Source organism: Phaenicophaeus curvirostris, chromosome 21, assembly GCF_032191515.1.
Source record: "Phaenicophaeus curvirostris isolate KB17595 chromosome 21, BPBGC_Pcur_1.0, whole genome shotgun sequence".
NCBI classification, from domain to species: domain Eukaryota; kingdom Metazoa; phylum Chordata; class Aves; order Cuculiformes; family Cuculidae; genus Phaenicophaeus; species Phaenicophaeus curvirostris.
In genome coordinates this window covers 6,725,679-6,747,584 of record NC_091412.1, presented here as the reverse complement: position 1 = coordinate 6,747,584, position 21,906 = coordinate 6,725,679, and the positions used below count along the sequence as shown (strand labels likewise).

The following is a 21,906-nucleotide window of genomic DNA, read 5'->3' as shown; positions in this document are numbered from 1 at the left end:
ACGGTCGATATCTGAGTTGCTTATTATTTCATGTTGCTCGGTAAGAGAGCTTTTACATATTAGCCACACAGAAAGGTTCACTTATACAGTTCATTACATTTAAGGCCCTTTTTGTCAACGTTTCCAGAGCAGATTTCACCCTGCCCACGTAATCCTGTAGAGAACCCCCGCGGCCAGTGCCCGTAGAGCTCGTACTGGAGATGCCAACCTCTGGGTACCAGCAAGCAGCAAAAAACATTTCTTTCCAAGCTGCATCCTGATATAAGTGACTTCACAAGCTGGTGAGATAGGAAATGAGCTCTTTATTGAATATAAGGTTTGAATCTCAACAAAGGATTTATAAATCCTTGCAAGAATTAAGGGAGTAAACAAGGTACTAAAGTCAATTAATAACACTGATTCTCATTGGATTTAAAACATCAGCAGTGACTCCAGCATAGCACAAACCAAAACAGCTCCAAATACGAATCGCAAAACCACTTCTGGAAGAGAAATAACATTTGCCTAGAGGGCAGAATAAAGAATCACAATATAAAGAGAAGGTTTCTGATGACTTTTCTTCATAAAATTATGACATTTATATTTTAATATTGAGGACTGGAATTAAATACAGGCCCAGAGAGCGAAAAAATCTTTCAGAAAAAGTAGTTTGTACAATAGCAGCTTCTACTGAAAAGGCAGTTTTCACTTCAGGTTTAATTAATCTGACATGTAGCTAAATCAGAACATTCCTTGGGTTTTCATGAGCTGCTTCTCAGCCTTAGACTAAACTTCAACAATGCTTCATCTTCATACAGATGGCATGAATTTCAACGAGCTGCTCAAAACAAAGCCAGGTGAAAAGAGGCTGCTGGAGGGGAGGAAAAGTCAGTGGAGTGGTTAACGAAAGAAGGTAACAATTCCCACGCCACAAATAACCTCAAAGTGGCCACCACGGGCCAGCGAGCTGGGGGAGCTCAAAGAAAAGCACAGCGAGGGACGGGTGGGGGAAGAGGCTGGAGCAATCCCTCTGCTCCCCAGCACTCCTGCCACCCAGGAGAAACCCCAACACATGAGCACAGCACAGAAACATCAAAGCTATCACTGGGCAAAAGCCATATATACACTAAATACCCAAGGGAATAATCTCTTCAAATTCCAAACATACACAAATATATAGATAAATCACATTCCATAGGTAATCTCAAGGCAGCTCCAGAGAACACGTGCATTAAATAAAAAACAAAAACGGTTTCTCACTGTTTTCTAGTGAAAGACACAAGCGGGAAAAGGGGTTACATTTATGAAATTCAACACAACCCAAGCGAAAGGCAGCGTGTCCGTTAGCCTGTATGCAGAGGAAGCAGGGGGATGTGGTCTGTCACAATGCACTGTAGAAATTACTGTAACCTTGGATACAGATTGCAAGGGCACAGGGCTTTGGCTGGCAATGAAAGATCCGAGAAGGTGCTGAAAGCAACAGTGAGTCATTTTAATGACTAGGATATGTGAGATGATCCTCATTGCACAATGCCTTTATCGGGGGTATCTACGCGCAAACCAGTTGGTGTATTCCCATGATGTGAAAGTGTTCAGACCAGAAGAATGATTTCTGCTTGCCACAAACACAATAACATTGCCTGCTGCTTTCCCTTTTGTAGGGAGCAAGCAAGCAGTAGTGTCATACTTCAGTAAGCTCTGCTGCAATTATAATTGTTAATGTCAATTCCTTATTTTTATGGGCCAAAAGAGAGGCTGGATACATCTCCAAGAGGGAAATTACTTGCTTAACAAGTACAAGAAAAACGTCACTGAAAAACACTTTTGTAACAGCATAGCTGGTGCTGTATTTGAAATACTGGTTGCTGTAAGTTTCACATTGTGGTCTATTTTATTTGTGGCATTCTCTTTTAATTAGAAAAAAAAATCCCATCTAGCTAAGTGTTCAGGAACTGTGGTGGAAACCCACGCTAACAATAAACTCCCTTTTCCCAATATAGCATTTCATAAGCAACAGGCTTTGCGTCAGCCAGATACTCAAAACCACTTGAGAAGTCCCCTTGCTAGCAGCAAGATGAGGCTTCGCTTGAAGTCAAACAATGCTTAAGTGCTTCCGTAATTCAGCTCGCAGAAGCCAGTGCTGGCTTAGTGCGCTGAGCAGACCCCAAACATCAATGGGAATACAACAGCAACCCCGGATTACGATGGGAAACAATGTACGTGGTCAAAAACTACAGTGCTGACTGCTGTAACTATTTCACACCTAATAAATGAAATAGAGAGCAAGCTACAAATGACTGCCCTTTTTTTAATAATTACTGGGCAACAGAAGGCAGACAGTCACTGTGGCAGTACTGAAAATCCGCCACTTGATTAGCTTGAGCTTGTGACTGGAGGCACAAGTTGCTTATTATACGAATGAGCTAATTTCAGGCAGCAGGAAGATTTATTTTAATTTGTGTAAATAAGGGGTCAGACACCTAGCACTCTAATTAACCAAGATTGTTCCATAGTTTAGTATAACAGAGCTTTTTTTTTTTTTTTTAAAATATAAAACATTTTTCCTCACTGCAATTTCCATTTCGGCAAATAACCACTGGTCAGCATAAGTAACTCATAATGGAGGCAAGATTAACTTGGAAAAGCTGTCAATATCTTTGGAGAGAAAGGAGATTTTCTAGAAATCTGAGAAACTAAAATCAACTACCCACCTGTAGCAAGAATTAAGGGCTGTCCGAGTCCAAGAAACACATTATTACAGAGAGCACTAGACTGCACAAGTGACACAGGCATCCCAACAGGAAAAGCATATTAACATACAAAGAAGGTGATACATATATATATATATAGGAGCAGACACGCTGTATTAGTAGAGTCCAATTTTCAACAGCGATGCAGCCACACAACTACCAGGGGTTCAAGTGAAACAACAAATCACACCTGCAGGCTCAGGACAAGTCCAAGGAAGGAGTTAGTGGGTATTTACAAGAGTAGAAAAGAGTAAAGGTTTTAAATTCCAGCTGCCCATACTAAAGAATCCAGACATCACAGGGAAAATTTCAACAGCTCTTTCAAGTCCTTATCCACCAGTACTAACCAGTTATGCATATGAATACAGTATAATTTACAATATGGAACAGTGGAAGTATAAATATACAATGGCTCTGCACAGTCTCATTCCTTCTATGTCAGTAATTCATTTTGCCTTGAAAGCTACTGTGACTCGTGCATTGTAAGCATTGTAATATCATAGCAGCAAATATTTAAAGAAAAATATCATGGTCCATATACCAAAAACATTACAGAAAAGGGTTTTTTTGTTTTTGCAAATACGCTTCAAGTACTTAAGTGATCACTTCTATGCAAATCAGTCTAGCATTTCAGTTTTCTTTGGAAGTCAGCTACTGGCCTCTCTCAGAAGTTTATGCACATGGTTAGCAGACTGCTTTTTACAAAGAGTAACTCACTTTCATCTTGAGAAAGACTGAAATGCCACATTTTTTGCCAAACTACATTTTTTTCTGGTTACTTCTGAAAGTCTGGCCATTTCAAGTGAAATTCTTCACAAGAAACTTGTATGCTACAGCAAATTTAACCCGTTACGGTACAAAAATCAAACTGGAAACTTTTCAAGCACTAACTACACCTCAAGCCTTTCCACTTACCCTATCACACCATTTACCGCAAGTATCCTGCATTATTAGACCTGATACTCCATCTTCAGTGCAACTGCTTTCACAGCAGGTCTGGCAAAATGAGACCTGGAGGTTTGGGCTCCACACAGTTGATCCAGAAATTTGCACAGCTTGCATGGTATTGGTGCCCTCCATATGCCAGCTTAAAGTTATCCGTTTCTGAATTAAAGGCCTAAAATAACAAGAATTGAAATAAGCGTGACAGTCTCACCTACTCCAGGATGCAGAAACTAGAGTGGAAAATGGACACAGCACACAGGTATCATCCCAGAACAGCACAGCATAATGGAGCCTTCGCACTCTGAACAGACCCCCCAGTAAACAACATTATATTTTAGTCTGCAAAGTGTTTGCAGGTGGACAAAACACTCATCATCCCACCTGGTGAGTATTACTTTGCCTGTTACACCCTGCATTAAGGGAACCATCTGATTAGCATGCCACCTGATCTGACAACTGGTCACTAACTCACCTTGTTTCAAGCATCTCCTAGTTCTCCTACAAATCTATACAAGGTAAATGCTTGTTCTGCCAGCCAGCAGATAGCCACTGTATTTATTTCACCAAATCAAATTTTACTGTGATTTAGGCAGGTGCAATTCTTGATATTAGTGTTATTTTGGGCTGAATTTTATCTATTTTCTTCTCTTAATTGACTCTGCTTTACAATAGGAGCTTCTGAACAGAGTGTGAAGCCACGAACAAGCTTGAAACATCTTGAGCTTTGTTGCTAGGAGATGCTTTCCAATGCTTCACAGCTGCCTAGTTAAAAAAATATTCTAACCCTGCTCCCTACACCCTGGATTTCCTGCAGAGATTTCTAAAAATGCCACTGCCTACTACGTGTAACCAAAAGCCAATATTTGTAGCAACCCCCTCTACAGTTCCCCCTCTTCTGCAAGAGTGACACAGGCAGCCACAAATTCAGAAACTCACTGCAATGAATTTTCTACCACGCAACGGAAGAACAACAAAACCAGAAAGCTATCCACAAGATATGAGCATGCAGACAAGACAAAGGGGAGGCTCTAGAGCATGTTAGTTGATTGAATCAAGTGTTACGGTCACAAAAAATGACTGGAAGAAAAGGATTCATGATTGGTACAATTGAGAATGACAGCTGAAGGCCAGTTAGCAGTTCAGCCTTCCACACTGAACTAAGAATGATTCTAGAAAGAATGTGGGTTTTACAGATTCATACTTTTCTAGGAAGCTCTTCCACAGGTTTCTCTTCTTTCTGAAATAACGTTGAAACCAAAAAGTCAGCAAAACTGCCGATATACGTTAACTGGTTGGCATTACTCTGTACACATCCTGGGACTCCCTCCCAGCTCTGCTAATTTCAATAGTCCCCTCCTGGTGATCCTCGGAGATGTATTTAATAAAGAAGAGTTATTAAATTATTATTTTAGAATATATATATACTTTTTAAGTCTTAGTATCACAGTTTCTTCCCCATTATGGACAACTTAACTCAACCCTTTTTCCACATCTGTGTCATACCCAAAGCAAATGAAAATAGGACATTGTCAGATTTTGCCTTTGCCACTTCCAATTACAAATTATAGTCATGATTTTTTTTTTAACCACACCCTAGACCTAAATGAAAGTCCAAACTGTAAATTAAATATTAGTTTAGCAGTAGGGGTCATTGTACTCACTTTACTTCTGGAATCTACGTTTAGGAGGCACACTCCACAGGCAAGATCTTGGGCATTTTTAATCCCTGGACGCAGCATACAAGAAGAGAAATCCAGTGAGTTTTCATCTGGCTAAAGAAACGAGACAAAAAAGTTCAGGCATTTTCAGTGGCTGAAAAAGTTTCAGACATCATAACAAAAATTATTAATCTGGTTGCTACCAAGAGCCGTGGTATCGCACCAGCAATGTGGCAGAGATGACATATCACATTTTTCCATAGACCAATGTGCTATTTAATCAAAGCCATTACTATGTATTTGCAATCTTCTATGCAATCTCCATCAGCATTCATTTATAACACTCAAGCTCTTGAAAAAGGGTTAGACTACAAAGGAAAGAATTCTTTAGTTCCACATTCCCACATCAAAAGGGGAAGAAACTTCTGAGGAAAGAGGCCAGGCGGTGGCTGCTACATTTCAACTGCTCCTATTAAGAACTGGATGGAGATAAACACTAGTATGCAACAAGTATTTGTGCAGCTGCAAGGAAATGAGGCATCGGCCAGCCTGGCTTTCACACTGGGACTTGAAGTGGTGTCTCTATCGGCGCTGATTGTCCTGAATTCTGTATTATTGCCTGATCAAAAAAGGGCAGTTGAAAAAAAAAACTCCATCAGAAAGAATAACAATCTAGACTATGGCACAAAATTGGATAATAAGGTTAACCAGACCATAGGAGAATTAAGGTCACCAGCCATACACAAACTCAGGTTAAAGAGAGGCAAAGGTTGGGATAATAAGCCTGCAAATATGTATTAAATTAATATAGTCACTTTTCCAGTACAGTCTCACATTTCAGCCACAAGACAAATGATAATTTAAACTTTGCATAAGGATGGTGTAAAACTAATGAAGTTTTGCTTGGAGATGGTATTGCAAACAAAAACAAAGACTAGAAATGCAAGAAGCTTAAAAGAATGGTGTGATCCTAGAACACGTGTACTCTTAATGCGTACTCAAGTTATGCTGATCACGCTCCCCTGCTGAACGGCTGGAGAATAATTGGAATCTTGAAATACACACCCTTTAATCTTTAAGTAGATCAATCAAATTAATAAAGGCACTCTAATATTTGTTTACTAAATGCATGAGTGAAGCAAATGAGAAGGTCATCCTGTAATTTGCAGTGAAAAACCACAAGGCAGTGCATAGAATTACCTTGTAACAAAATCTTTTAAAAGATAAAATTAACCTTTCCAAGCACATGCCTCTGAGCTAGAATACTTCTCTCTACCTAATTGGCACTTCTACATCCTTTGGGATCTGTGACTGCAACACCAGGGAAGAAAGTATGGATTTCACACCTTCCAGTGACCCAGAGGGAGAAAAGAAACAGAAAGGGATGATTTTGAGAGCTACCGGAGGCAGGAATCCCAGTCTCTTGGATAGCTTCAGAGCTATCATCTGTGTATATGAGAAGTCATTGTTCACAGCTCCTAGTGTGCTTAAAATTTAGTTGGAGCTGCTACAGCTCGGAGAACATGTATCCAAGCTTCCGATTTCAAGGTAATCCCTGTAATCTTCCAAGGAAAAGCACCTTAAGGACTACATTTTAATCCACTTGGTTAAATCAGGAGAGGATCCGGACAGCTTTTTAGATTGTTACTAACAACAGTGCCAAAGTTCAAACAGATGAATCCTGCTCTATCAACTTCATCTGCCAAGCAGTGAATTATTGAAAGTATGAATTTCATACTATGACTGGCTTTGTGCAAGACCGTACATCACCAAAAACACTTCCTTGCCCCCACTGCTTGTACTGGAGAGGTTTAAAGTGTGTAAAAGGTGTGTAAAAAGGGATTGATATTTGATAATACCCATTTTGCAGTGAATGACAGTGAGCTGAAAATAGCCATTCAAGCAGAAACCAAGTATTCTGGGCCTTACTTACAAGCAAGTGTTTATTGGGGAGCAACAGTCTTCAGTACCCATAGTTGTGTTGCAAGAAGGAAGCCACGAATTAAAATGCTCAGGGAAAACAACCACGGTAACAATATCCTCATTAATGCTCGACGTGAGGTACTAATACTAACTAAGAGTTAAGAGACCCCTTAGGTATATACTGAGTTAAAGGGATCGATACCAAGCACCTACAGACAGACAATTCCCTGAAATAGGAGTTTTACAGCAGTTTAAAAAAAGTCATTTTGCACGTTGTATTTCCTGCAACACACACACACAAAGTGCCAAGTATTTAACAGCAAGGTGATTTTTTTTTCCTTCTAATTGTGCGTATTCTATACCTTGCCCTAGTGTGCCTCTCTCTCTCCCAGTTCCTTTGCAGACCCTTCCCATGGGTGCTCCTTCCTTTAAAGGCCACCCCCTCACTGTCTCTCCTTGGAACGCTCGCCCAGGTTTGTAGAAAGCTCTCAAGCTCCTACCAGACTGCCTCAGAGCAATGGAGCTTTTTCTGGCAGTTCCGTTTAGAGGAGGAAAAGCTATTTAGTCTGTAGCAGGAACCAAAACAAACTCAAGCATTTCCAAATGCAGACAGAAAAGAGAACAGTTTAGTTATTCCTGTGCTCTTATATTGTGTTGTCCTGTATTGTGAGCACTGAAACTAACTGCAGGGATATTACAGAGACGAGATACGTCTGCCCTATTCTGGCTTCATAAAATGGCTTATTTAAATTTTACTTTATTTCCCATATTGGAAAGGTCCACAGACCCACAAGGTATCATCTAGATCATTAAGACACTGAGTCAGGTAACATCATGCTTGCACATAACTAGCAGTTTTCCTCCTGAGAGCTTTAAAGTGGATATCACAATTACACACATTTACATTTTGCAAGAGAAAAATACAAACTGTAAGTTAGGACACCCCGTGAAGTCTCTTTACATATAATTACGACTTTTTTTTTTTTGTAAAGACATAACTCATTTTTGGTCTTACCGTTAAAGCAGCAAGTGACATGAAGCTTATTAGGTTGTTCCACACTTTATCAATATCCTTCAACAGCTGCTGAAGTTTCTCACTACAAACAGCAGTTGCTTTGATACCCAGCTCAACTCTCTTTGTTACTCTGTAGACTTCAACAACCCCTGTTGATATAAAACACAGTGAAGGATTGCAGAGAATTCACTGTAAGCACAGGTTCCTGAAACTTTAACTCAGAAATAGCACAAAATAGGCATGGCACACGGAAGGTGGTCATGGAGACTTATTTCAAAGCAGGAGTTACCTTTATTTAGCAAAAGAGGTGCTCATTATTTCGGTGCAGGCAAAGATTAAGATAAAAAACATACCATTTTGGAAAGAGTGATCATATATTACTGTGTTCCAGAGGAGGAATTTCAACGTAAGAGACATGGTAAATTAAAACATACCTAGCAAATATTCCATGCCTTGAGCAGACTGGATAACTTCAGTGCAAACCGATGAACTACTTATTCCATTTAAGGTATCATTTGCTTTCTTTATGACCTGGTGGAGAAGAGTTTCGTAAAATGGTGGTGTTATTTACCTTAAAATAATTATTACAAGCAAGATTGTCTCCAACAAAAAACGTTACACAAAAAGAAAAGGAGGCAAATTAAATAAGAAATAGTTGCCATACTTCATGATGTGTTTTTATACATTCATACTCTAATTATACGTAGATCAGGGGAAAAGTATGAACATTTAAAACCTTAATGTATTCCCCCAAATATTTTCATTGCCAAAACACAGTTTTAAGAGTATGCATGCATTGCTATCTAGTTTGATAACAGCATTCACAGTTTTAGTTTAAAAACTGTAATTACTTGGGCTCATTTGCACTGTTTCCATGCCCATACTGGTCTTAAAAACTGAATGAAGCAGTACCTACAGGAAGGAGGAAAAGGTTTCACGAGAGTCTATGCACTTACTTGCAGGGCACTCTCCAAGCATCTTTGCCACTCATACGCATACCTCTCACTTTCCTGTTTGAAAGAAAAGGACAGTTGGAATCTTGTTCCTACACATATTTCCCTCTCTCCTATCACAATACAGTAGACAGGTATTTTAAGAGACTGTTTGGCTCCTTATCAGGCAGTGCAGTGATAGGACGAGGGCTAATGGTTTTAAGATGAAAGAGAGGAGATTTAGATTAAACATTAGGAAAAAATTCTTTACCGTGAGGGTGGTGAGGCACTGGAACAGGTTGCCCAAAGAAGTTGTGGAAGCCCCACCCCTGAAGGTGTTCAAAGCCAGGTTGGATGGGGCCTTGGGCAGCCTGATCCAGTGGGAGGTGTCCCTGCCCGTGGCAGAGGGTGGAACTGGATGGGCTTTAAGGTCTTTCCGACCCAAACTATTCTATGATTAGCTATGTAAACGTTTAACATACCTAGTCCAAACTCTTTCCCCATTGTTTAAACATTTCATTTGCACCTGAACTCTAAAATTTGATTTCTGGGAGCTACGAGTTTCAAAAGGAAGAACATATATGAAAATATAAAAACTCTGCATTGCACATAGCTCCTCCCGACGCATTTGTTACAGGTTTTCTCTTCTAGAAATAGGGATTACCAGAATTTAATCTAAGTCCTTTTACCACCTATTCTTGGGAAGAGCAAGAGAAATAACTACCATACAGTCAAAAATGTTAAGCTGCTCCCCAAACCTATAGCCTCAGTGACAAAGCTGGGATTTAAGTCCTAACTAATTTCCAGTTACAAGCTTGGACTGCAATGTGATTCTGACTGACTTTCAGACAACAGCACATTTTCTCACTTCACAAGACTTCAAAGACAGGAAAGATTCCATTATGAGCAGTTTTCAATCAAAACATCTAACCTGATCCAGATGCCACCTTTGAATTATACCCTAAATTCTAACAGCTGAAGTACCAAAGAGTTGGATACAGAACACCCTTGATACCACAGTGATGAAAGTCACCGCCAATTTACTTGTATTCCAGCTAATTCCTTACCTCGACTTCCCCTGTTAAGTCTTTGTATTTGTCTCTGATGACGGGCAAAGCAGGCTTCTCACTCAGAGTATTTGAACGATCCCTGAATGGCTGTTCCAAAACTGGTAAAGGTGAAGAACGACTGATTTCTCTGTCACCTAGGCTTAAACTCCTTTTATGAGATCCTAAAAAGTTAGGATATAAACAAGTTAGTCTTTTATTCTTAAAGGCATGGACTATTTAAAATTAATACAGTGGTAACGAGGGATGCACAACTACTCCAGAAGAACGAAGCCTTCCAATTTACTCAGTGACCAGAACACAATTTTCCCAGTTCCTCACTTCTTACAACTTTTTTGGCATAATACTATTTTTCTTCTAGAGACCCAAATCCCACAGAAATCAATGAGGAGACTCAGTTTGTTTCCAGTAGCCTTTGGAACAACCACCACTGGGTAATTTATAATCTGATTAGAAAAATTGGCCTCTGATAAGCATATGTACCATGAACTTCCTCTACCCTCAGCAGGCTTACCTTGAACAGACAGGTCAAAGGTAGCCAGCTCACTCTTGATCATTTCTTCACTAGATTTCACCTTGCCTTGGGAAGTTGCCACCAAGAAGTCAAACTTGCTGATTTTTGGCTTTTCACTTTGGAATTCTCCAAAGTCATCTGTAGCCTCTCTTCGCAGTTCAGAGGAGATACCACTAGCAAGGAAGTCTGCCTCTTGATTTGAGTCAGCTGCTGCTGCATCCTGTGCTTCTGAGGAAGGTCTTGCAAAATCACCAAAGTCTCCAATGTCATCGTCACCTGGACCACTGGATATTGGTCCAGAGTCTTTAAAGTTTGCAAAGGCTGCAGAGGAAACGTCCTGTAAAGCATCCTCGCTAGAAAAGGTTGTCACTTTGGAAACCGTTGTCATGGTAATGTTTTCTGAGCTGCCAAACAAGGTCTCCTTCTTCTGAAGAACAGAAGTAGCCGCAGAGGATCCACTTCCTGCAGACTGGACAAAGGAGGAGAGCTTCTTGCCCTGCTGAAGGTCTTCTTTCTCGGACCAGTCATAGCTTGCCAGGCTGCTGACTGCAGACCCACTGTTATAGCTTCCAAATGGGGCACATTTTAAGTCATCTATATCTGAGAAAAACAAACCCCTACAATTAGAAACTGATGTTCAAGCATTAATCTCTCTATACTGTAAAAACAATAGCAACTTGCTAAGTCTTAAAGAACTGCACGAACACACAGTGAAATGTTGTTTCAATGAAACTTAAACTAGTAGTTGCATAAAAATAATCTGAAAAATATCTCCGCTTAATAAATATAAGCCTCAACCTTTGAACGTGGCCTTATATTTTAAGCTGAAAGTCACCATCTCACTGCAAGTAGCAAAGAAACGCTGAAAAACCAAATGTTTCTGGACAGTACTGACTGCACAGATCACCAGTTCAGTTTTCCAGCGCTGGTTGCACAATCTACCATCAAAGCGTAATGATTAACAAACATCTTATTATTTCATCTTATCAAAATCAACCACACAGACAACTAGGCTAACTTTCCCATACCCTCCAATGAAGTATTAATGCACTTCAATTTTATATTCATGCTTTGATACAAATAACGTATATAGAAGTGTGCTGCAAGAATTTTTTAGAAACAGAAATCCTGTTTAAGCTTATCACTGCTCCTTCAGTGCTGCACAGCCAACACGTCAAACTTACAGGTTCCAGAAATGACATTAATATTGCAAAGATTTTGGTTCAGCTTTTACAAACTATTTATTCTGGTAAGTATAGACAAACTCCAATTATTTTGCAGAAACCTCCAAACATTTATACTCACCTGGCAATTATATGAGCCAATAGGTTCTTCCCACTGCCATGAGGAGGTATAAGGTACAGTCTGGTCGCTTACATTAGAGCCAGCAAAGGAGCCTACGCAGTGACCAGGGTCTGCTGGGCTTTGTCCGCTACTCATTGAACTGATCTTTCACGTTTAGTCTGAGATTGATCCATAGCGAAGGCACAGAGAGCCAGGGGCTGGGTAGTTCTCATTAAAGCATTAGGGGGGGGAAAAAAAAAGAAAGCCCTACTCTAGGACGTTTGGCATTTGTTTTCCAGCATTAACAATTGTCAGTTTGGATTAGACATTCAGCCTCTGCTCAGTGCCTAGGGTCAAACGGGCTGGAGGTAAAGCAAACCCAGACCAGAAAATACATTCTTGTATCATCATTTTAGCTGAGACCCTTCTGATAAACATCATGGTCTTAAGAGGCTGGCACGCAGTTACAGCAACTTGGGTTTAATACAGACAGGGTGGGAACAAGCTGAATTTCCAGCTGCCCTCTTTATTCAATCTAGCCACACCAGCCTGACGATTAAGCCATTTTAACAAAACATTTCTGCTTTCATTTATTCATTTTACTGGAAGGGGAGACCATGCTACGCTTTAGGCTGGTTTCCAGGCATGACCCACATACATAGCTAATTAAAAAGTCCAACAAATATACAATATAATGATGGAGTTTAATGGCTCCTGCAACAAAAGGCCCTTTGCAATGGGTCAGCGAGGCACGGCGTGTCATCTGTCGGGTCCTCCTAAGGGACAGCATTCCTGCAGCTGCTGCATTTGCACATGACAGCATCTCAGTAACAAACCTGAGCACCTTGCATGTATACAGCAAGATTTCAAAGTGCCACTCGAATATTAAATTTGTAAAGCAAGCAGTTTACAGAGGGTAAACAGACGAGAGATGAAATCACCTGCTTCTGGCAAAACTGAAGAGAAAGAAGGCTCCGAGGTGAAAAGGAGCTGACTTGCAAGACATCGGTAATTTATCACCAGAAACCACACCTTGTGCTCTCAAACATACGGATTTGTTTAAAGAAGCTAAATGAAAGCTTCACTAGCATTAAAAAGAGTGCCAGAATAACCTACAAAATGCTAGCCAACTGTAATTAATCCTGGGATCTTGAAAACACCACAGTGTAATAGGCAGCCTCTTTTTATTTTCAACCTGTGTTGACTCCAAAACCCAGCAAAGATTTAAGTATCGCTATTGTTTTGGTGTTCACCAGGAAATGAAAAGGAACTGTAATGATCCTACTGTGAAGGTCTACATGTTCACATTCCATTATGAATGATTTCTTTGATAACTGGTAAGAAGTTGAGCCAAAAACACATCCTGATCTGACCTCGGCTCAGGTACAGGCAGAACCAGCAGCAGGCTTCTGGGGGAATCCTGACCTCCTCAGGCTTTGCCTGCAATCAATAGGTCACAGTAGGGAAAGCCAAACAATATTTTAATTATTCACAAACTAAGATCCAAGATCCTCTACGTGAATTCACACAGACGTGAAACTGAGCTGCATCAGTGTGAGAGCTGAAATGTTGTAGGTCAACTCTAGACATTTTATTTATTTGGATAGTTCCAGGAGGATTACTCTGGTGAATAAACTTCCCTGAGAATATTATATTACAGGGAAAACACCGTGTGCAGAGACAAAGTGTTGCCCAGGGAAGTTGTGGCTGCCCCATCCCTGGAGGGGTTCAAGGCCAGGTTGGATGGGGCTTGGAGCTCCTGATCCAGTGGGAGGTGTCCCTGCCCATGGCAGGGGGGTTGGAACCGGATGGGCTTTATGGTCCCTTCTGACCCAAACTATTCTATGTTTGCAGTTCAAGCAGTCCTAAAACAATTTACTGGAAAGTATACATACAAGTATGTATGTATAGCAGTCCGCAGTCCAAGGAAAACTAAGTTTTACAGGGATTCTTATTCCACTGCAAAAAACCACATATTTTGCTGTGCCACGCACTGCACTTCATAGAATCACTTGCCACAAGTTAGATGTTTTTCAATAGAGGAAGGAAAATCATAACCTTTGTCATAGCTACAGCAAAACTAAAGGCTTTAGCACATTTGCTGCACAATGGAGAGAGGAGTGTTTCCCCCCGATAAGTAGCAGAGCCACTTGCTGCCAGACTAATAAGAGAAGAAGCAGTTTACACGTGCAAAGCACTTCTCAGCTGACCCTGGAGAACTCTTCATGACGTGGGTATCTATTATTGGCAGAAAGATTGTTTTACTAAGCAGCATTAAGAACTGCTCCTACAACAGCACTTTTCTTAAAGACCACAGATGCGTTTAATGAATAAAAAAAGCTCCAGGTAAAACACTGCAGTTACCACCTCTGATGCAATGAAAGCTTTACTCTGCTGGTGTGGCAATTCAAACTTTTAAAAGATGCACGTGTATTAGTAGCATTTTTTTTTCAAAACAAGAGATGATTAAGTAGAAAAAAAATTAAGAATTTCTCTCTAAGCATCACACTTAGCAAAGACAGGTGGCGCGGAGCTGCCACCATTTCCTCCTGGAGGACACTTTCAATACAAACAGAATCTGAACTGATGAGAAGCATCAAGATTAATCCAAAAAAACCAAAAAAAAGAGAAAAGGCTAGATGCATCCAGAAGTCTATAATAATTCGTTTTGGGGATATGCATTTTTTCGTAAGGTTAAAAGTGATTTCTTCGCTTTTTTTGGAGAGCATACACCAAATTCCCTCTCAAAGCAGACCAAATCTTGACTGTGTTAGGAATCCTACAATTCTACCATAAGAAATATATCAATGAATTTCAGTAAAATTTATCATCATAGAACAGTATTCCTTAGTCATTTCAGTAGCAGTTCAGTGGCATCTTTCAGAAACACCCCCAGATTTGAGTTGAGATCTGATACAAAAATCCAAAAGCTCTTATTCCCACGTGGCATTGGCACTGTCAGTTTTGCACTGGTGAAACCACAAAACACACCCCAGATTAAAAACACTCGATACAGACTCTCAGATCACTTAAAGACGGGGGGAAGGTGGCATGGGGAGGGGTGTCTGCAAAAATCAAAGTCAAATCCATTCCAAAAATCCATTCAAAATGCATTTTTCCCCTACTTAAAAATATTTTCTAGTGAATCAAGAATGGAAGAAGTGATCTTCACAGCATCATGCTGGAGTGCAGCAAGTTTCCCAAAGCTTTCAAAACCAAACCCAACTTGTATTTCTTCTAAAGCAAAACATTTGAATTATTTACCATTCACTTTCCATTCATTTGGAATTACTGGAACCACATCCCAACCTGCCTGATAACCACCTGGGACAGCCACAACCCCACGAGCCAGCTGCTTAGAGAGGGGCAAAGTGAAGGCTGCTATAGAACGTACAGGAGAATCCTGACAGAGGGTGAAATGCAGTTAAAACACTGTGTTATCTCATCTACAGAAAAACATAACATCCTTCATTTGAGCCAACTATAACAATTTATTTCAGCTACCAAGGATTAAGTTATGGCTGGAGGCAATTTACAAGCTGGAGCCTTTAATGCCAACAGTTTCATCTTTTAAGGAAAACCCTTGACAGCCTTGGTGATATTCTAAAGAAAACAGAAAAAGGCGGTTGAGATGACTGTAATACATTTAGTGATTTTAACCAGCATAGGAGACTTTCAAGTTTTTATATTTCAGTTTGTATTAAATTCTGATGAATAAATACAACTCTTCTGTAATTTTCTGGTTGTGATGCAGGTGGTAGCTAGTTCTGTTCCTAGAGGAACAGCGCCAACGCACCAAAACCACAGCAGTTACGCTGGGAACATCACCAGCAGGAAGTCCATAGAGTGGATGAGGACAGGCACCACCTCCTCACTGCTTCCAGAGGGGCTTCACCTGATGAAGGTGTAGAAAAAATGGGAAGAACACAGAGGCTTGTAAGTACTGCTGCTGCCTGTGCCATCGGCAATCAGAAACATCCAAAGCTCATTTCTCAGCTGGTGAAGTCTGTATTGGAATTAATGGTAAGGGAGTTACCCCAACTTACTTGGTTGAAAAATGGAAATAGTTAGCACTGCAAAGGTGGAAAACACCAAGAATGCTGACTGTAAGATAAATTAAAACAAAGGGAAAAATGAGAGAAAAGCCCTCATAAACCTTGTGGTATTAAAGAACTTGTTAATTATTTTTTAATTATCATGATAAACAGTGTTTCACAGCAGAACAAAGACCCCCCCCAGAGCTTGTGTTGGAAGCAGAGCAACAGCTTAGTCCTGCGGAAGGCCAGGGCAGCTGCTGCATCTCTGAACCCTTTGGCTCAGCTTGGAAGGATTTCAGAAAACACATACCCACCCTCTGCTGTCAGGGGCCTTCAGCGAATAAATCAGTGTTGTTAAGCTGCTCTTGCAGAATTATACTAAAGGAGAGCAAGTGAGTGAATCTGACTGTCAAGTCTGGACAAAAAAGTAATAAAGTACAGTCATGAACATCACTCTCTCTCCTCCAGGTATGATTAACTGAACAAATGGTAACAGCACAAGCCCTGCAGAATTAAGTCTCAGGTTTACGTTCAAGCCTTCAGTTTAAAAAGCTTTAGGGCTATGTATAACTGCTGGTTCTCCATAATGAAGGAGGGGGGTGCTCGGGGTTTTTAATTTCCTTTTTTTTTATATTTTTTTTTTTTCTTGTGGCAAGGAACTACAAAACCCCAGTTTGTGCCGGCATAACACATTTGCTTTATTTCACACCTCCATTATTTTTAGCTTTTTAACTTCTCCGCTAATTTGATGTTAATCCCAAACTGGTAGTGGCCCAGGATTTGGAGAAATTCAAAGTGACATAATTACATGACACAAATTTGCAGCCGTCATGCCTGTCTGAAAGCTTCGATATTCAGTAAGCCAGGACTTCTCGAACAGAAAAACAAAGTAGGGCCCTTTACTTTGGGGCACTAAGTCACTCTATATTAGCTAAATAAATATCAGAATATTGTTTAATGGGCTCCTACTCATAAAGGCCTAAATAGCCATACATTTTCCAGTCAGTCCCCTTCCCAAAGGTGTATCATGAGCTTGGTTGGCAGCAGGGAACTCCAGACAAGGAGACAATGGGACAGAGGAAGCAGCATTTTTGTCTTCAGTCTGAACTACCACCATATCCTCAAAGTCAATGCACAGAAACAGCCCTGCTATCCACACACCTCCTCTATTCCATCCCTCTCAAAAATGGCTCATTTTAGCCTGTTCTGTAAAGTTTCAGCAGTACACAGGGAGCAAGGTTAAAGCCTTGGAAGAGGAGAAAGAAGCTCAACCACATGCTGTTCCACAAGAGAAAGGCACCTGCCAGCCTGAGGGGATACTATGACTTTAAACTTTGTCTTTTTCAGGATAGATACACACATTGTTGGTTTGCAACAAATCACACACATCCCCACATTTTCAAAATATGCCAAGATAATATTTATTAACACAGCAGGACTTACAGATCACAAAAGATAGTGATACAGAGGAGCTCGTAAGGGCGTTATCAGAATAAAGCATGCAGGTCAATACTTGCAGAAGAGAGATATCAAAGCAGATCTGAGAAGGCACATTCACACAGGAAATGTTTAGTTGAAATTAGACATTAGAAAAGCAGCAAAAACCCTGGAGTTGATTAAAACATACAGAGATCTCCAATAATGCCAAAGAAAAAGGTACTTTACAGATTTGTAAGTGCAGCAAATGGATAACCCTTTGAGAATACCTGGGCGAGGATATGGTCGTGCTGCAGCGTTCAGCACGATGCAGAACAAACTGGGTTCACATAACATGACTAGGTGCTAATTAAAATGCTTTAGTCTTGGAGTGAAACATAAATTTGGTTTAAAAGAAGCAGCCTGGTTGAAATTAAGAGCATGCAGCCAGTGCTCAAAGGGTTATATGAAGTAAATGCAAGAGAAATCAGGCAACATTAGAATAATCTACCTTCCACACAAAGAATTATAGCAAAGTTTAAAGAGACAGTATCCCCTTTGGAGAGAGCAAAACTGAAACCTTTTCTTCCCCCAGAGACCAAAGTCTGTCACATGGGAAGCAACTCAAGGACTTCTAACTCCCAGCATAAGCAACCTACCTGCCCATACCTGGAAGCTACGCAACATGAAACCTCAATAGCCAAAGGACACGGACCTCTGTATCGGTATGTGAGAAAAGTCAAATCATGTATTGGCACCTTCGTCCCACTGCTGCCTCACTGGAGTTGTTACACGGTGCTTGTTCCCCATGCCTAGTCTCTCATTTCTCAGCAGTGAGGATGACAAAGGGATACTGTCCCTTTTTGACATTAGATTTACAGATCAAAGAAAATTTTGAGGGAAAAGAATCTAATTTTTTTGTAAACTGAGAAAAAGGACTCAAACATCAGCAGTCCACAGCTTGAAATGCATCAAACATACGTAAGGGAACACATGAGCACAGAAGTATTCGTAACAGATCGTCCAGAGTGCACTCTGCTACGAGATCCAAACAGAGTTAAGTATAGTAAAACTCTCCCTGTGGAAAAACATCTAGCTTGGCACCATAGGAGAATACAGACTTGTTTAAGTTTAGTAAAAATAGCTTCTAATTAATACTTCAGAGTTCAAAAGTTTAGCAATGAGCACATGACAGCTAACCCCTTAAAACAAACCAAAAAAGTCTTTCCTGTCACAAATGGCAATTATTAATCACTGGTTGCTGTGGCAAAAGCTCACATCCTGTAGAAGAGCTACATAAGTCAAACTACCACCAAAAGAGGCTAGAAAAATATTAGGAAAAAGTGCTTTCAAAACCAAAGTAAACATTCAAGAATACACTGTAGGTGCTACGTTTTTGACAGCTCACTCAACTTGGAATTTTACCAAGCAGTAATATGAAAATTAAAATGTCTTCACTAATAAATTATTCCTGATATTTTGTACCCTGTTATAGAGTATATTCCATGTCAAAGTTGCCAACTTAATTCTCTCCCCTACTTAAAAATATCCTATAATGCAAAATTACAGTACTGTGTATTTTCTCTACCCATATCTGCAAAAATGGAAGAAATATTTCATATGGAAATAACCAATTCTTGCAGTAACAGCTTTTACACTGACAGTTTGTATGCTCCCCCCTGTTCAGAAAAGCCTTTGACTGCATACTACTTGTCACTAGAACACAGTAATGGTTCCCGTATTATCGAAGGCCACAGAACATTTAACTACATCTTATCTCCCTATGTACATATGAAAAGAAAAAGCAGGACACTTGAGAAATTTGTTTTATGATATGCGATCAGATCAGAGATGGTCAATTCACTCTCGAGAGTGTTTTCATAAAGGGAAATGAAAGAAAGTGAAAACCCGATGAGGATAAAGTAAAAGTCCAGTAGTTTTAAATTCAGGTCCAAAAGTTATCAATCGCGAGACTAGCATTTACAGGCCCTTCGCACTATTACTCCAATGAGGGCTCTAACTGTAAAAGGCGTATGTAATACTCCTGCTTGCAGGTCTGCAAAATACTGGCTACAAAGATTAAGCCCCACCGTAACGGGAATATGCTAGTGTTGTTGATTAGACAGCTTTTCATTAACAGCACAAATTAGTGTTCTGCCTACCCTTTTAGAAGCGCAGAGCAGGTTAAGTCCCCAAGCCAAGTGCTTTGTTAAAACCAAGAGACTAAGGTGGGATTCACTGCCATCCATCTTGCTAATATAAACAGAATGACATGGTTTGCATTAAAAAATTTTCCATCCCAGTCCCTTAAATGACAATAGCTAACAGGTACCAGTAATACAATGTTGTCAAATCTCAGAAATAATCTGGCATGGAGTTCAAACTGTTCCATCTATTTATAGTCTTCTAAGACAAAAAGTAAACGCTGCCCTGCTAAAGGGCCGTTGGCTAGCAGGTACAGAGATTTAGAAGTCTCTCACTACTGAAAGACTAGTGCATAATACTGTAATTTAGCACACAGAACATTGAAATCTCCATCACCTATGTTACCAGAGCAATCTAACCAGTTCCTCACCTGCTGCTGGTGGATGCTGGCCACTAACTGTTGGCAAATCCAAAGAGCTATCAGACATGACATGCTTAAGATCTCCTCCCACATCAGCCAGTTTCATGTCAAATTGAACAGACAACGCATCTTCAGAATCCTCCTTGCCAACACTGCTGCCACCAATGGAAGGGAGATCCAGAGACTTCACCGAAGCAGAATCTTCTTTGGCCTGCTTGAAAGCTGTGACTTTGTCCACCAGGGACTTATCTGTGCTGCTGCACGTGGAAGAAAACTTGTTGGAGTGAAAGTCGGCAAAATCATCATCGCTCTTCACTGAAGAAAGCGTGATGTCCTTCCCCTCCTCAAAGCCTGCTCCAGAGCCTTCCAGAGAAAGCTGTTTGAAGATATCGTATTTGGTGGGAGTAGCAGCGGTTGCAGAACTCTGCCCGCTCTTCACTGTGCTGGCAGATGAGCCAGACTGAGGAACAGGACCGGTCTCTAGCTTAAGTGCATTGTATTTGTCATCTGGTTTTTGTTCAGAAAATCCACTGCTGTTGTTGAAAGCCATAAAATCTGCAAAGTCATCCTGTCCGCTGGCTGATGCACAATTAGAAAATTCCCCAAAGAGGTTGAACTCTCCAAACTCATCAGCTAAGCTTGAACTTTTGCTGGGTGCTGGTTGGGCAGTGGTAGATGGAAGGGGTGGGGGAGGAAAGGAGCCCGATTTTGATGTATTAAATGCAGGCGGAAAGGATGGCTGCTTGTTTTCACCAGTAGAGGAAAAGAGATCCAAGTCTGCTAGATTCAAAGAGGTCTTTGCTTGTGTTTGTTGTTTTGACTGAACAGGCAGAGAAGGGAAGGGTACAGGGAAAGTTTTGTCTTTTGTAGGTGGCTCTAACGGTGAGATACTGTCAGCGGTTTTAAAATCTGTGAAACCATCATCGGCTCCTGCAGGCTTGAACTCTGCAAGGTTATCTCCTAAGAATAAAACCAACAAAAACCCAATAAGATGCAGCAGTGACACCACACACACCACACTCACACCATGCAAGCAAGCAAATTATTTCATGCAGTGTCAGAAGTCTTTATGCAAACTACTCAAATTAAGACCTCAGGATGCATGTAGAACCGCAAACTCAACTTCCATGAACCACACCAGTTTCAAGGTCAGCAATTCTAATAATCATTCCGGCACACACTTCAGTCTTCCAAATGGCCTCAAAGTCATATTAAATTCCCTTTACAAAAAGTTAGTAACAAAACACACCACAACTAGTAGGTTCAAAAGGTGACCTTTACTGTCTCGTTCAGCTTCCACATAAGTTCTTTTTCCCACCTCATCCTTCCCATATTTGCTAAGCAATGATTGTAAGCTTGAATTTCACCTTTACCAATATAGTATTTGCCTTCTTACAGAGGTAATTCTCCCTCCCTTCAAAATATTGCCCAAATGCAGTTTCCTCACAGGGCATCAGCAGAGGGTTGAGACAAAGAAATCCTGCTGATAAGCTGAAAGGGGGCATAGGAGAGACCAACTGGACTTGCTTGGTGGCTGAAGGTATTTTGGAAAACACTCACATAAAGAAGGCAGGCAGCCAACAGCCTATCCAACCGGGCACCACAGGAACCCAACGGCTGGAGGAGACAAAGCCCCAAACAAAAAAGAACGCAAGGCAGTGATCCTAACAGGTTTAGAACATTTTTAAGCTCTCATTTTAATCCATCCTGTTTTCCTTCTGCCACATTCACCTAAACGTACCAAATTGTTAAATGATCAGAACTTCAGTAAATGCAATATAACTCAGATGTCGTCCAGCCTCTGCTAAGACTGATTACAG

General features: G+C 40.6%; 1 protein-coding gene across 7 annotated transcripts in view; it reads right to left on the bottom strand.

Moving 5' to 3' along the window:
- Nucleotides 1-267: 267 nt before the first annotated feature.
- The window catches only part of SYNRG (synergin gamma), a 38,133-nt gene continuing 16,494 nt past the window's right edge, over nt 268-21,906 (bottom strand). For 5 of the 7 annotated variants that reach the window (XM_069874158.1, XM_069874161.1, XM_069874162.1 and 2 more), the window contains 9 exons: nt 20,096-21,046; nt 10,784-11,383; nt 10,270-10,433; nt 9,227-9,280; nt 8,705-8,801; nt 8,271-8,419; nt 5,336-5,446; nt 4,876-4,911; nt 268-3,846 (listed from right to left, as the gene is read on the bottom strand). In XM_069874158.1, coding sequence (XP_069730259.1) covers nt 3,715-3,846; nt 4,876-4,911; nt 5,336-5,446; nt 8,271-8,419; nt 8,705-8,801; nt 9,227-9,280; nt 10,270-10,433; nt 10,784-11,383; nt 20,096-21,046 — 2,294 coding nt within the window. In that variant the 3' untranslated portion in view covers nt 268-3,714. The remainder of the gene's footprint in view (nt 3,847-4,875; nt 4,912-5,335; nt 5,447-8,270; nt 8,420-8,704; nt 8,802-9,226; nt 9,281-10,269; nt 10,434-10,783; nt 11,384-20,095; nt 21,047-21,906) is intronic. The other 2 variants (XM_069874160.1, XM_069874166.1) reach the window with 1 other exon arrangement.